The sequence below is a fragment of the Balaenoptera acutorostrata genome, chromosome 5 (genome assembly GCF_949987535.1).
Source record: "Balaenoptera acutorostrata chromosome 5, mBalAcu1.1, whole genome shotgun sequence".
Lineage (NCBI taxonomy): Eukaryota > Metazoa > Chordata > Mammalia > Artiodactyla > Balaenopteridae > Balaenoptera > Balaenoptera acutorostrata.
The window spans coordinates 35,764,752-35,780,445 of record NC_080068.1 but is presented as its reverse complement, the minus strand read 5'-3'; the positions used below and the strand labels follow the sequence as shown (position 1 = coordinate 35,780,445).

At 43.5% G+C, this 15,694-nt stretch overlaps 1 protein-coding gene across 10 annotated transcripts in view; it reads right to left on the bottom strand.

Annotated features, from left to right (window-relative positions):
- TMEM131L (transmembrane 131 like) overlaps nucleotides 1-15,694 on the bottom strand; it is a 169,256-nt gene that overhangs the window by 13,264 nt on the left and 140,298 nt on the right. For 9 of the 10 annotated variants that reach the window (XM_057546826.1, XM_057546829.1, XM_057546830.1 and 6 more), the window contains 3 exons: nucleotides 11,483-11,631; nucleotides 3,294-3,418; nucleotides 660-826 (listed from right to left, as the gene is read on the bottom strand). In XM_057546826.1, coding sequence (XP_057402809.1) covers nucleotides 660-826; nucleotides 3,294-3,418; nucleotides 11,483-11,631 — 441 coding nt within the window. The remainder of the gene's footprint in view (nucleotides 1-659; nucleotides 827-3,293; nucleotides 3,419-11,482; nucleotides 11,632-15,694) is intronic. The other variant, XM_057546827.1, reaches the window with a different exon arrangement.

Sequence of the window (15,694 nt, the reverse complement as noted above, 5' to 3'; positions counted from 1 at the left end):
GATGTATGACTGATTCACCTTGCTGTACACCTGAAACTAATACAACACTGTAAATCAACTAGACTCTAATAAAAAGTGTTTTTAAATGTCCACCGAGAGTTTCAGAGTATTATTTATGTGTGGGTGGGAAGAACCTCCAGAAAGACCAAGAAACAATGCACACGTGTCGGGGAACGTGCATGTCAGTGCCCCACACACCCCCCCTAGTACTTTCCTCTCCTGCCACCCTCCCCCCGACCCTGCACCCAGCCCTGGTGCCCCCAGGTCACTGGCCGGCAGCCCTCGGCGGAGCAGCAGCCTGGCTCTGCAGGAAGCACCTGGCGCAGGGGTGTGAGAACGGCCACTGTTCTCCCCTGGCTTTCCCCTACCCCCCTCTTTCACCAAGGGAGTCCTGTCTTGAGCAAGCACCCACTGTTGCTCAGCCGTCTGCATGACACAGTCAAGAATGGCCAGATTTTAGAGGAGTGGGAGGTAGGAGGGGCAACATTAGGGGCCTGGCCGGGCTCAGAAGAATCGCAGCCTACTGTCTCATCTGGACAGCTTTCCATTCAGGCTTGAGTGAAGTGACAATCTCTCACACTGGGCACCTCCCCGAGGAAACAACAATCAACAACAATCCCGACAGAAGCACTGTTTTGTAGCTCCATGCGGTTCCATACCTGCCTCTCCCTGCGAGGCAGGTAAGCTGCTTCCAATGCCAGCATCTGTTTTACACGCTTCCCCAGGGTTTTCCTGGATACACCAGCTCCTTAAGTCGATGTCACTGCTCAGTTCAGACCTTTCAAATTCACTGCACACCAGCTTTAATTCACTCTGTTCCGAAGGCCTGGAAGAGCCACAAAAAAATCATGTCTGCATTTTATCGTGCATACACACATACCTGCTTTCCTTGAGACTTAGCAGAGGTGAAAATGTGAATCTGGGACAACTTGAGCCCTCTTCTCTCTGGGTCTGCTGGGAGAAGACGATAAGTAAGGGAGAGAGATTAGGAAGAACAAGATTTTGCTGTTTTAGAACGAGAATTAAGTTGGAGCTCATTTAATCTCTTCATATTTTACAGTGAGAGGATTAAAACTCCACAGGTTAAATGAGTCCCCCAAGGTCAACTGATAAGTGGCAGATGCAGGACCAGAACCCATGACTCTCTGTATGTCTTCCTTGGTTTTCGTGTAAAACATGACTCTCAGTAGATGAATCTGCTCCTTGGCGTCTGGGGGAAGGTCTGAGCGTTAACTGAAATCTATTCTCATTCATTCATTTAGCAAACATTTGTGGAGTGACGACCATGAGCCACGTACTGTTAGGAAAGGTGTGGCGTCTACAAAGAAGAATGGCGCTCCTCCCCCAAGGAGTTCACAGTCCAACACTTATATCTCTCTAACAAGACCATGAACTTGAGGGAAAACCTGTAATACAGCTTTGTAAATGGGGACACGGAAATGTGTCAGAGAACGCTACGTGAAGACCTAGGTGATTATTTCACACAGTCCAACTTCCGTACCTCATGTCACATCTGTAGGAGGACAGGTGTGAAATGAAGCCGATGGTCTCAGTGGTTTGTGACCACTCAGGGTAAAGAGTATAGAGACAGAGTATAGAGACAGATTGGCAACAGACAATCCAACAACCACCACCTACGTAAGCATCATGTTCTCAAAACATTCTGATTACCTACAAGCTACTTGGAAGTTATTCTTTAACAATGTAATTTGTTTCTTTAGCATGTCAGAAATCTGCTTTCAAAAATATATTGTAACATTTAATTGGTGAAATTCCACCCTAATTTTATATCTTTCTATATGTCCACATCAGAAAAACATGCCACTTTAAAGTGACCACATAAGTCCATCAAATTTTTATGAAGATACAAGGTGTGACTTTCCTTTCTATAGGAGACCACATTGCAGCTTTCAAATAATTTAGCCTAAATAAGAATAATTACCCATTAGTAAGTACTATTTAATAATTTAATAATTACCCATCAATAATCTAATAATGCGTATCTTTCTTTTTTTCCTATTTGCATTTTGCTGATTGCAGGACACAGAACTAGAGCTTGAAGACCCCCTGGGGTCGCCTGGCCCTCCTCCTGCAGAACAGGACATTCGGGGAAGGGGGGTGGGGCGCGTGTTACAGGGCTGAATCCCAGGGTCCGAGCTCCTGATCGCAAAGGGGGCAGACGCTGTAAGCAGTGTGTTACGTGCCCCCATGCGGGGGCCCTGGCTACCAAGTGGGCGGTTCTGCCACAGTTCCCTCCCAACCACAAGAGCAACCACTACAGCAGGGTGGAGTCCCTTCCCCATGCAAATCTGGAACTGCTAGAGAACAAAGCTGACAGCAACACATTTAAGTACCTAGCTGAGCTCACAAGAAAGAGAAATCCCCAGATGCCAGCGCTCAAAGGAAGAAAAGCCGGAGCGGAGGGGCAAGGTGGGAGGAAAAAGGCTCCGAAGCCCACTCGGGACAGGAATCAGGGAGCTCGTCAGCGCGAGAGCCACCTGAGAGGCTCCCCAGGGACCAGGGCGGAGGGCGCAGGGGCACGAGTCTGCCAGAGGCGCTCCGTATGTGGCGTCAGAATGGATGCGCTACTGACCTGGTGGGAAAAAATTCTCAAGCTGCAGAATTTATGTAAAATTAGGCTTGGAGAGCTACTTCTGGGAACCTAGACATATGGGATCCGCACGAACACGTCAGCACCTTCATTTTACAGGTTAGTAAAGAAGCAACGTTTCCCAAGGAGGCTGCCTGACTGCCTGGGGTCATGTCTGGCTCTGCCCCTGACCAGCTCCGGGGCTTCAGGCAAACCTCGCAGTATCTGCAGCTCACTTCCCACAGCGGAAGAACCTACCTTCTGCTGGACGATCGATCGGGGCAAAGATTCTATGTGTGGGGACTATTCTCTTGCGTTATCGGGACCCCAGACGGTCAGGGTCAAGCTGGGACCGCGGGCCTGCCTGTGCCCGGGGGTCCTCTACCACCTGCTCCTCCAACGCCCCTGGTGTGGAGGGATGGCTCTGCTTTTTCCCTAAAACCTGCTATAGCTTTTTGCATTTTATTAAGTAAAATTTTAAAATTTTGCTCATCTTAAGGGGTTTTCAACAAAATAAATAAAAACATAACCAGAAGATATGTTACTTTTAAGACTATATCTTTATCTCAAAACACAAACATCTACACTCTCATATTATCTGTATCCAATGTAACAAAAATAAGATGGAAACATAATAGCTAAATGTAAAATTATAGAGTAAATAATAGATGAAAAATTTAAAGGGACTGTAAAAATCACACACCTCAAGACCTGGGCAGCACCCCTTTTCTTGTTTTTTCTACATGCTCGATTTTTATTCCAATTTAAATTTTGTAAGTTTCCGTCTTTTTTCTCCTGAAGCTTCTTCTTCCTATAAGGATCTTCCTGCTAAAGAGGAAAAAGAAAACTTTTAGTAAGGGTTTCAACTTACTAACACAAATAAAACCTGTGTATGGTTTTTTCTTTTAACTTTTGAAGACCAACTCCATCTGAATTCAGAACATTCCAGCACTAGTGAAAACAGACATACATTTCTCAATCTCTAGTCTGTTTTCATTTCCCTTCTTTCTCTACCTCCCCTCAGCCTCTGCAAAAAGAAAAAAAAATTGTCGCCTATAAAATTTCTAAGGGGCTAAAAAGGAAAAACATCTGTTAGTAATTTATGGTCAGCTTGCCGTTAACCTCAGCAGCAATAAATCCTCCGACCTTCACCTGTTTATTTGGTATGTGCAATTCACATGAATTACTACTGAAGAAAAATCGTGTAAAAACTCAACTGAGGAGTAATTTGTGTATTTATGTTTTTATTTGTTTATAGATGAACTTTAGGAGAACAGGCAAAACTCCAGAGACTGCTCCAAACTAGTTTAAGCTTTTCAAGTAAATAATGCCAAGAATATGCTTGATGTTTTTTTAATGTGGTTCTGAAAAACTTAATTTAGCATGAGACATAAATATATTATATATAATATGTATGCATATATATATATATATGTACATATAAATAAAATTTTTTTTAATTTGGGTTTTTTCCTCTTTTAAATGTTAGGCATGGTCTACTAACAGGCCCAAGGGGAGGGGGACTCCCTTTTTAAGTAGCTCATATCTCTAACGTCTACTAATACTTTCTCCTTTTCTTCCTTCCACCATGCTGCCCCTTTAAAGCAGAAGAAAAATAAAAGGTTTTAGATGCCTGCACATTACATGTCTGGGGTACTGAAAGCCTCATGTTTCCATCAAAGCAATATGCTCACTACAATAAACGAACACTAGAAATAAAATGATATTTTAAGTGTACATGTGGTGGGATTATGGTATTTTTGCTTTCTTCTTTACACTCCTTTATTTTTTCTCCCAATATGTATTACCTTTTTTCTCATTCTGAAGGCATTTTTAAAACATGGTAAGTTAAACATACAAAGTCCTATCCTACAGGACCGTATGCTAATCGTTTAAGTTTGATGCCAAATAGACACATTAAAGACGTATGATCAGATGCGATCCAATGTTAAACATTAAATACAAACCACATTTATTCAAGTATTGCTCTCCGTGAATTTCCAACTTTTGCTGGGGGGGAGCAGGGGGAGAGTCTGCCCCTCCCCTGCCTCACTCTGTCCACTTAAGGGCCAAGAAAGGCTTTTCAACACAGCCAGTACCTGAACCTTTCTGTCCCTCCAGGGTCACCCACAAATAAAGGACCAGCCCCAAGTGGAGCCAGGAAGGGTGATCTGGGCAGGAGTCACTCTGGACGTGGCTGCCTTCTCAGCACAACCTGGTTAGAATGGCATAACAGGCCACAAGAAGGCAGGCACTGGAGGGCTACACCCAGCGGGGACTTGGTGGTCAGAAGCATCGCCACCTACTGTGAGTATCGGAGAGTGAGTTTCAGGAGCACGGGGGACATGCTGGACGAGGAGGTGTGGATGGAGTGCTGGAGAAGCAGGGTCCACAGCACACACAGGAGGGCTGGGGAAGAGGTGTGTGTGTGTGTGTGTGTGTGTGTGTGCGTGCGTGTGTGTGTGTGTGTGTGTGTGTGTGTGTCACAAAGAGAGACCGAGAGAGAAGCACCGGGCAGTGCAGAGGCATGGGGCCGGGGTCAGGTGGGGGAGGACAGCGGATGCCACAGGTGGGGCAGAGGGGAAAGCAACCTGAGAGCCAAAGCAACAGACTTCTCAGGAAATGGGAGGAAGAAGACAGGGGCAATCGGCTCTTTGTTTTCTGGTGGGGAGGTGCCACATGCGAGGAAGCAGGACTAGCCGGGATCGGAAAGGGTCCACGCAGACCTGAAATTAAGACCAGTCTCTGAGGCCAAACCACCTGGTCTGAACCTCACTCCGTGTGACAAGCTGACTCATCTTGGGCAAGTAACTTAGCTTCTCTTTGCCTCGGTTTCCCAGGTCTTCCAAAAGGCTGTTGTGAAGATTAAAGTACCTGACGGTAGTAAGCAGTTTACATAAGACTTAGCTATTATCATCATCATTGTTGAATTATTTGAACTAAGTTCTCCAATCTCCCTGAATGAGGGGCAATTTAACTGGCCGAAGGGTGGGGAAATAAGATTTCCTAAGCTTTAGTAAAAGGAAGAAATCAAAGAGAAATCACAGATTGACTGCACAAAGGCATTCTTAAAGCCACTGTACATAAGTCAAAGCGAATAAAAATAAGAGGGAAAGGGCAAACTAAGAAAAAAATCTGTGATAGTATTTAATAGACAAAGAGCTAATACCTTCACCTATGTTCTCATAGAAAACAAGAAAAAAACACTAACACTCAATAGAAAAGTGGGTAAAGGACATGAAATGAAAATTCACAAAAGAAATAGAGAAGGTCAAAAACATGAAGAGTTCCTCCAAAATACTTAATAATAAAGTATGTTTTTAGGAAAGACCAATTACCTCATCTTTCCATTTTGGCTTTAAAAACACAAGTGTGTTGACACTGCGTGTTTATGCCTGCAAACACGAGGACAGGCTAGGGAAGCCGCGTGTGGTACCATGTGTGTCTCTCAGCAGGGCAAGAGAAACTAGGTTAGACATTCACTTCTTAACTTAGAAAAAAATATATTTTTTAAAATGTCCGTGGTAGGATCTTAGATGAATGACTTTTTGCTTGTGTTTTTCAGAATTTTACAAAAAATGAAGGAAAATGCTTACTTTTCCCTAGTAAGGGAGGCAAACTGAGATGAGAAACAAAACACAATCACTTACCTATCCCACTGACCAAGATTTTGCCAAAAAACGGTGCTGCTGAGCCCAGAGTAACACAATGGCTGTCGTGCACCGTGCATGAGGGGAAACAGGGACCCTGCTTCCGGAGAGCGAGCCGGCGGCACACACCAGGGGCCCTGACAGTTGACACTCTAATTCTATTTCTAGAAACCTATAGCAAGGATGCACCAGATATACAGGCCAGACTTAGTTCATCATGCTATTATGAAAATAAAAAGCTGCAAACAACTTTAATGTCCAACTGCAGGGGAATGGTTTGGATTACAGCACAGTTAAATGATAGAATGTTATGTAACCACTGAAAACAAAGTTTCCCATTAATTTCTAACTTGAGAAAATTCAGAATTACGACATTATAACAAAGCTCCATATACACAATAATAATTATCCCAAGTTTTTAAACACTTGCATAGAGAAGGAAGAGAATACAGAAAAATGCAAAAAGTGGTCCATTTTGGACAGATCTTGTCCTCCCTTCTTTATGCTTCTGTAATAATCATGAATTCCTTTTCTAAGGGGGATAAAAAAAGATCTGCTTACAAGAAAATAAACAGCCAGGGCTGGGATTAAAATTTAGTTTGTGGCTCCCAAATCTGGGCTTCAACCTCCTTTGCCAATAAATCTGGAGGAATGTTCCCCATGTGCTATAGACAGATCTGTACAATTTTCTAAGCTGCAAAGTCAGGCTCCAAGAACGTACAAGAAAAACAAACACTGAGCACTGCACTTGGGAATGTGTTTACTGAGAATTATTTTCTCCAAATGAACAATGAAATGGAAAGTACACTCAAGGGGGTTTAAAGAAGAGCCTACAAACCTGAGTGGCCCCCAGAGCCAGCAGAGAGGACCGCCCACAGCTCCGCCCCCATCCTGCCCAGGTGACTACAAGGAGCCTCGGAGCCCCAAGCACAGCCCAAGCCCCCAGACCCTCGGCCCCGCTGCAGCCTCCCTGCAGCCAAGCCTGCTGCCTGCACCCAGAGCAGACGTCTGTCCCACCAGGATCACAGACCAGGAAGGGAAGGAAGAACCTACCCAAGCCCTGGGACCAAGGCCAAGAAGTGTCTGAGCGCCACGGACAGGGATCAAGACACGGCCCATGCCCTCCTCAACCTGGTGTGAAGACACGGCTGAGGGCACCGGCACAGGGGGCAAGTCTGGACGGGAGCCAGGGGAGACTTAGGGGCTGGGGGGCATGTGAGGTGGGGGCACGGCACCCACACACGCAGAAGACGGTGCAGCATCCCCAGCCTGACCTCAGGGTCCCCTCCAGACAGCCCTGCACCGAGGGCCCTGCAGTGATCAGTTCCCACCTCTCCTCCCAGGACACATCTGGGAGGGGTTGGCATTGCTCAGCTTCGTCTTCCACTTCATTGCAGGGCAGCACAGACGTCCCCGTTCCCAGTGAGTCCAGTCTCTCCTCCCCCAGATCCAATGACTTGACTTCTGCTCCTGATTGCGTGTCCTGTCTCCACGGCACGGCCGGTGTGCCTGCCCTCCGTCACTATACCTGCTCCATCAAGCAGACTCAGGCCGCTGGTCTCCATGCACACTTCAGAGAACTCACGTCACCCTTCAATTCTAAACTCCACGGGGACAACTCCCAAGTCCCAGGCCCGGGCCGGCCTCGCCATGGCAGCTCTGGCTCGGTATCTCCCATCTACCAGGCTCTGCCACGTCCAAGTCCAGCCAACCCCCTCTGTCGGCAATGACCACAGTCACACCTGTCACCTCTTTGATTCTTACTACTGGGCAGTGCTTCACAAGTGCTGCTATTCGAAGCACTTGTTACATTCACTCCTCCAGTCCTCACGAACCTATGAGGCAGAGATACTATTATTACTCTCACTTTTCAGATGAGGAAACTGCGATGTTGAGTAACTCGCCCGATGTTACAGAGTAAGTGTCGAGCTGGGTTCACACCAGCTGCAAAGTCCATGCTGCTAACCATGAGGCAACATGGCCCTGACAGACATAAAAATGAAGCTCCAACTCCCCATCTTCTAGTTACCCAGACTTAAAACCTTGGAGCTGTTTTTTGCAAATGGCTCTGCAAGCAAAGCCAGCTCCTCTCCTTTATGCAATCAGGTGCTAAGAAGTCCTGCTGGTCTTTCTTCTACACTGTCTCCTACCTCCTCTTCCCATCCTTCACCCCTGCTCCTGCCCAAACAGAATCTTGATTACATCACACCTCCCAGCAGAGGAGTAGCCTCCTGGTGAGAAGAGAGCTGGTATCCATTTCTGCCCTCCCCAACCCAGCCTCCAAAACACTAGGACTGATCCTTCAGAAATGCATTATTCACACATTCATTCAAGCACTCACTAAACCACCACACTGGCTCTTTATAACAGGTACCCTGCCCATCTCCATGAAACTGAATTGAAAGATACTCAATTATGACCTTCAAGAAGATCGCAGCCCACAGGTTGTTTTCCATTTCTTGTCCACCATCCTCTACCCCCCACCCCCTGCCCGGTTCAGAACCCTTCGACAGCATTCCATGATTTGCAGCAGGGTCCCCAAACTGGCCACCCTCAGGCCAAATCCTCCAAAAAGACTTTTCTGTTTGGACCAATGTGCTTTTAAAAATTTGATCCTGAAATTCCTGAGCAGGCAACCTTCCCTTCCTAGTGCTTGTCCTCACTTACTTCATTGTGTCTCCAACTGAGATCCACGGACTAAAGTCTAAACTCTGAGTTGGCAGGCGAGGGCCTTGGCAAGCTGGCAGGACTCTGCCGCTGCCCTCCCCTTCCTTCCCCCTCCTGACTGAGCTCCTTCTCGGTCAGACGACTCCCTCACTGCTCCCAACCATGCCACGAGACCCGGTGGTGCCGGCTGCCCCCCTCCCCTCCTCTGCTTCTCTACACTCCCCCTGCACCTCTACACTCCCCCTGCACAAGTTCCTTCCTCCTCGGGGCTTCCCATGGCCCCTGCAAGCTAAGCTGACGTTCCCATCTCTGCAATCCCCTCTACTATGCACTGACTTTAGCACTTGACTACATGGAAATGTCTTTCTTGACAGACCACAAATTCCTGGTTTGGAATGTCTGCAATTTTCTTATTTGGTATCACTCTCATTCCATTTACTTAAATGAAAAATGCATGCTTTTTGTAGAGTTTAAGCAAAAATTGAGTAGCATAAAGAAGGAGAAAAGAAATCATGCAAAATCCCATCACTCAGAAATAAGCAGGTTCTCCCACTGATTATTTGGCAAACCTTATTCTTTAATGTGTCTTTTTAAGAACGTATACATACATAAGGATGGGAGGACAGATGATGGGAGAAATTTAGAACACTAGGACCATGCATTATTTTTAAATACAAATTTAAGGCTCAATTTTATTTGAACTTAGAAGAAAATGAAGTAGAACCAAAGGAACGCCAACTTTCAATAATTACTTCTTCTCCACATGATACATTAATTGCTTAAGGATCTCTCTAAGGTTAAGGAAAAGATGGTGAAAGATATTTTCGTAGGTTTTCACCCTTTTAAACTACATGTTTCAGTTTTGCACAGGATTGGCTCGCTACCAAGAAAGATAAAATTAAAATGTACTTTCACTTACCTTTCAGTCCCACCCCATTTTTGCAGATTTTATTACTATTTTTGTTTTGTTAAAGTTTTAATATTTGCAATCTGTTTTGCAACCATAACCTTCCACTGTTTAACCAAAGTTCTGAATATAAAATGGACAGAAACCTCAAAAGACATTTAACACAGCTTCCTCAAACTTCTATCCTGGTTGGCTAAATTTCACTAACTTCATTTTTCAAGGAAGGCTCCCAAGTTCATTTGAGCTTACAGATGAATGTCTGTTGCTTTCGTGCCTGAGTGCCAGCTTCGCTGGACGTAATGTTCGTGTTCACATTTTCATTCTCTCGAAGATACTGTTCCACTGTTCTCAGACATTAGATGTTTCTACAAAGTCTGAGGCAAGCCTAGGTGTGTCTTTCTTGATTTTCCTGCCTTTTCCGCACAATTCTTTAAGCTTTAAATTCAACACCTTAACCAGGATGTGCCTATGTCCAATATCACACACACACATCAGCTTTTCCTGGTGTACACAGTGTGCCTTTGGATCTTTAAATTCAGTTTTTCACTCACATTGGGAAATTTTTCTTCTATTACGTCTCTGAATACTTTTCTGATCCGCTGTTGGGCCATTTACTGAGACAATCATTATTCTGATGTTGGACTGTTTTTGTCTTTGTTCCCTTATCTATCATCATCTTTTCTCTAAAATCTAAAATCTCTTAAAATTTTTCCTCCACATTCACTCTGATTATCTCAAAGCCTTTCCTTCATGTCAATAAGTCAATTTTCAGCCACTGAATAGGTAATGTACTGTCTACATTTATTGACTTAGCTTTACAATATCTCTTCCAACCTCATCGTAGTATATTAATTTGCCTTTAAAAGCTTGAATTTTATTGAATTCATAGTCTATAGTGTGAAGTATTTTCAGAGTTCCCTTCAGGTCTCTGGGTATGTTTTCATCTAGATTGGGATCTTGGTCTGTCTTCTGTATGTTCTACTCCTTTCCTTCATTTTTTACTATAGTATATTTGAACAGTTGCAATGTTATTTTTTTCACTGTGCTTGTGCTAATACACAGATAGCTCTGTCCTGTTGTAAAGTAGATAAATTCTCCAAAATCCCTTTCCCACCTTTATCTGGGAACTTTAGTTCTGGGTTCTGCTTTCTAGACACTTTGCAGTGGCCTACACAGTGGGAAGGGAAAGAGCTGGCTGAGACAGTGCACAAGCTTTGCCCTCTCTTCTGGGATTCTGTCACACCAGGGCCCATGCGCTGAAGCTAGAAAGGCATCCTTCTCCTGTGGATTCTGGATAATGCTTCTAACTCAGCAAGATTTTGCCCTAAAAATGGATGTTGGGTAACAACTGGAGAGGCAAGATATGTGATCTGGTTCTACTCCACCATCTTTACCCAGGAGTTAACCCATTTGCTTAAGAACAGCTTCTCTTGAGAATAAAAGCTATCTGGTATCACCAAAAATTGTTTTAGTATCTCCTGTATAATTAGAAGATAAATAAACTTTCTGAATACATGAACTTCACCAATTATCAATGTGGATTCAAATATATAACTATCATCTTTGAAAAGTATGAAATACAGATGTACAGATATTACATAGATATTTGCACTCTAAGTCCTAAACTTGGGTTTTGTTCTAATAGGCAAGAAAGAAAGGAATACAGACCTCGACTGAAGGTACATCCTGCTTCTCAGAACATACGTCTTCTTTAGACGCTTTGTGAATCTTCTTTTCTGAAGAAGACTTTGTGTCAACCTTTTTCAAAGTTTCACAATTGTCTACTTCATTCTTGACAGGCACTTGCTGGTTATTCCCTTGAATAAATAAAAATGATTCAATTTCTAGCTAATAATTTCCATTCACATTCCCCATAGTTAAATCTTCTTCCTACACCAAACAATCTCATTTGATTTAATGAGATTTAGACTTAAGGACTGTTTTGACATCCACAGTGCTCTAGAAATTTATTTTGTTTATAGGTGAAAATGTACTTATATTAAGAGTTTTACAAGCAGTCGTTAAAAGAGGTCATGGGAAGAAAGTGCAGGGGCACACCATTATTCATAGCGGCATTATTCATGAAAGTCAAAAGGCAGAAACAACCCAAATGTGCATGGACGAATGGATGGATAAACAAAATGTGGTAAATACCACGGAACACCATTAGCCTTAAAAAGGAATGATTCACTGCACTACAATGTGAATATAATTAGCATTACTGAACTGTACACACAAAAATGGTTAAGATGAGGAAAAAAAGGAATGAAGTTCCGAAACATGACACAACATGGATGAACCTTGAAGACATTATACTGAGTGAAATAAGCCAGTCACAAGATAAATATCGTGTGATCCTATTTGTTTGAGGGACCTAGAGTCATCAAATTCATTGAGATAAAAAGTAGAATGGTGGCTACCAGGGGGTGGAGGGACAGAGTACGGGTAATTATTGCTTAATGGGTACGGAGTTTCTGTTTGGGATGATGAAAAAAGTTCTGGAAATGGATGACAGTGATGGCTGTAAAATGATGTGAATGTACTTAATGCCACTGAGCTTTACAATTTAAAATGGTAACTTTTAGGTTATATATACTTTACCACAATTTTTTTTTAAGTTAGGGGAGGGAGAGAGGGAGCTAAGATCTTGGGTTCTGGTCATGACTCAGACACTAATTAGTTTTACTGATCAGAAGTCTCTTAAGCTCCCTGAGCTACAGTTTCCTTATTTATGAAATGACAATACCACTTCCTCTGCCTACCCTGCCTGACTGTTATGAAGATGCAACCAGAACAGACAGAAATATAAAGGGTCACCACCAATAGACACATGAACAGCTGGAGGGCAGGGCCTTCTCCTGCAGGTAACGCCCACCTGCCCTGGGAACAGCACCTGCGGGGTGAGAACCAAGCGCGAGACAATCACGCTGGCAAGGTCTGCACCAGCAGGAACCACATCTGAAATGTGACCTTTCCTTTGTTTTTTCAAGTGACTTCACTAAGTGTATTTCTTCTGCTATCCTTGACTTTGACATATGGTCAAATAGACCTCAACCCCACCATAACTGGGCTCAGTGTTCTAATATGAATCAGAAAGGATTTCAATACCTTCCCCTTTTTTCTTTAACTGAAAATCCCTCACGACACCTTGGCCATCTGAGAAAGTGTAGATGCCCACAGTGCAAATACATCACAGCAGAGCAGGCTGCCCGCTCCCATCCGGCCCTGCTGAGGGGCCTGGGGCTGCACGAGGCTCTCAACCCAAATGACAGGTGGGGGTCAAACACCCTCCAGACTCTGCAATCCTGAAGCTACAAATCAAGCTCACTCAAAGCAAGATGCATACATTTCAACAATAACACTTAAAAGGTAAGCATTCTTGTATTTTGTTAACGGAGAATTATGTAAATATTACGTAGCTATAAAAATACTGGGGAAGCATAAATTCCTCTGCAACACAGATTGGGTGTGAGACACCCACAGAGGAAACCATCCAGGACCGCGAATGAGCCGGGAAAGAGCCAAGAGCAAGGGAGACAGGGTCCAAACAGAAAAAGACATCATAAACAAAGACATCACTTCGGATTCCGGAAGCCATCGGTATGAACAGAATATAGATATTCTCCTCCAAAAATGTGCTGTGACTTTCCTAGGGTCTTAATTCATGAGAAAATGGTTTTCCTCAAGCTTTCTTCAGGCCAAGAATAGCACTAAAAGTATTAGTCATCAAAGTTTCTTAGGAAGGATCCAAATTTAATATCCAACACTAAACTACCCCCTAAAAAGGGATAAAGCACAGACTCTCCGAAAATTACTAATGCCTATTGTGGGGGCCAAGAATTAGGACCAACAATAAAATGAATTCAAATTCAGCCTTTGAGAAATTCTATCACGACAATATTCAAGAATTCAGAAATACCGTGAGCATATACTTCATTTAAAAAATGGAGCCATCCCACGGCATCCTACTAAGCGTGCTTACTCACAACATTACACGTTTTTCTGCCATTTATCTCACGGAGTAGGAGTATTTGAGCCACAAAGATAACAAAACAAATACAAGAACAGGAACAAGTTAACGGGCCAGAATCCGACTTGGATTTCTACTGAATCAAATCTAATTGTATGATATATTTTGAGTAAACCGCTAGATCTTCATTTCCAGTTATCAGTATCTGTAAGCAAATGAGACTATTTTTTGAATTTCTGCAAATATTGGTATTTCAGAAATTTTGGAGGTATCTATCTAATTCAGTGAAAACTTTCATGTGCTATTAATTTCAAGGTTTTAGGGTATTATTAAATTTAAAAGTCCATTATCCTTTACATTATTATAAGCAGAAACAGTGACAAATTTCCTAACTATTCCTGAGGCCAGAAGCAATTTGCCTCTAGCCCTAATTCTAAGTCTGTATTATTTTGATCATATAATGAAAAAATAACAGTTATAAACATTTTGAAAAGAGACAAATTTCAAAAGATCACTTACATGACACATAAAGCCCTGCTGTTGTCAGAGCATCAAGAGACTCTGGACCGTGTAACACATGCTTGGAAGGCATCGCTGTTTCACGGTTGTTTGACAGGCTGATGCCAAAAAACAAGTGTGTGAAACAGAGCCCTGAAGAATCTGTCAAGAGACTGCATTTCTAACGGGAATTTTAATTTATGATTTACTACAGGACTCTCAGGAGGAGGCAGGAGAAAGAGCAGGAAGGGGGTGACACATTTTCTGTTATTCAGAAAACACTCTGTTTCTCCACAACAACAACGGTGAGCACGTAGCCAGAAGCCATTAATACACAGCCTGGAAGATTTCGTTCTCACACAAGAAGTTACCCTCAGAAAAAAACACTGTCTCAGAATAAGAGAAGGCACAGTGCTTCAGGCACCTCCAGGAGTTCTGGCGGGTTCGGGATGCCATTTCAGGCACTCTCGGGAGAAAAGCCACCTCCCCAGGCCCCGTTCCCAAAGGCAGTCTTGTCACTAGACCTGGTTCTAAGAACGTCTGTGTACTTTGGGAAAAATGGCTAGCATGTGGCACAGACACTGACTGGTTTCAACTGAGTGAGTGGAAGTTCCCGAGAGGCCATCAGTTCAGCTCGCAAGACTGAAGCTGTTTTCTTCAGATTCTAGAAAGGATCTTAAGATGGAAACACAAAGTGAAATCCTTTTCAAAGTAAGAAAAGGACTGATGCTCAAAGTTGGAAGTGAAAACTTGGAAGGTTCTTATGTTTTTGGTTTTCTCATTCTTGAGTGTTCTTTACACCCTATGACCCCCTGCCTGTCACCATCTGCCAGCTTATTACAATGCTTTCCTTCAAAATCTGACAAAGGAACCCCGAACCCTCAATATGACCAAAAGACTCCATATCTTACCTTCAAACTACAATTTGCTTCCCCTAAATTTCTCAGTCCTTTCTTATTTTTAAAATTCTCAATTCTTTAAAATGTTTAAATTGTAAATTGATGGCAGGCCACTTGTTTACTTTTTAACCTCTTTGATATTTTCCTAGAATAGTGATGTAAACAGAAAACAGTCAGAACCAAATACATGTCAGTGAATGGATTTCCCTGTGAGGAACCTCCTGCTGACAGATTAATTCTGGAGAGAAATACAGGGCTGCAAATTAGCACCTTTGAATTTGCTGGTATGAACATGGTGGAAAGCCAAAGTTCTTTCATCAACTCTTATGTGATCTGACCAGCAATCACCCTGATACTGCTTAACAGGCTGACAAGTCAGCTAAAGAGCAGTTTTAAAAATATTCTTGGGCTTCCCTGGTGGCGCAGTGGTTGAGAATCTGCCTGCTAATGCAGGGGACACGGGTTCGAGCCCTGGTCTGGGAAGATCCCAAATGCCGCGGAGCAGCTGGGCCC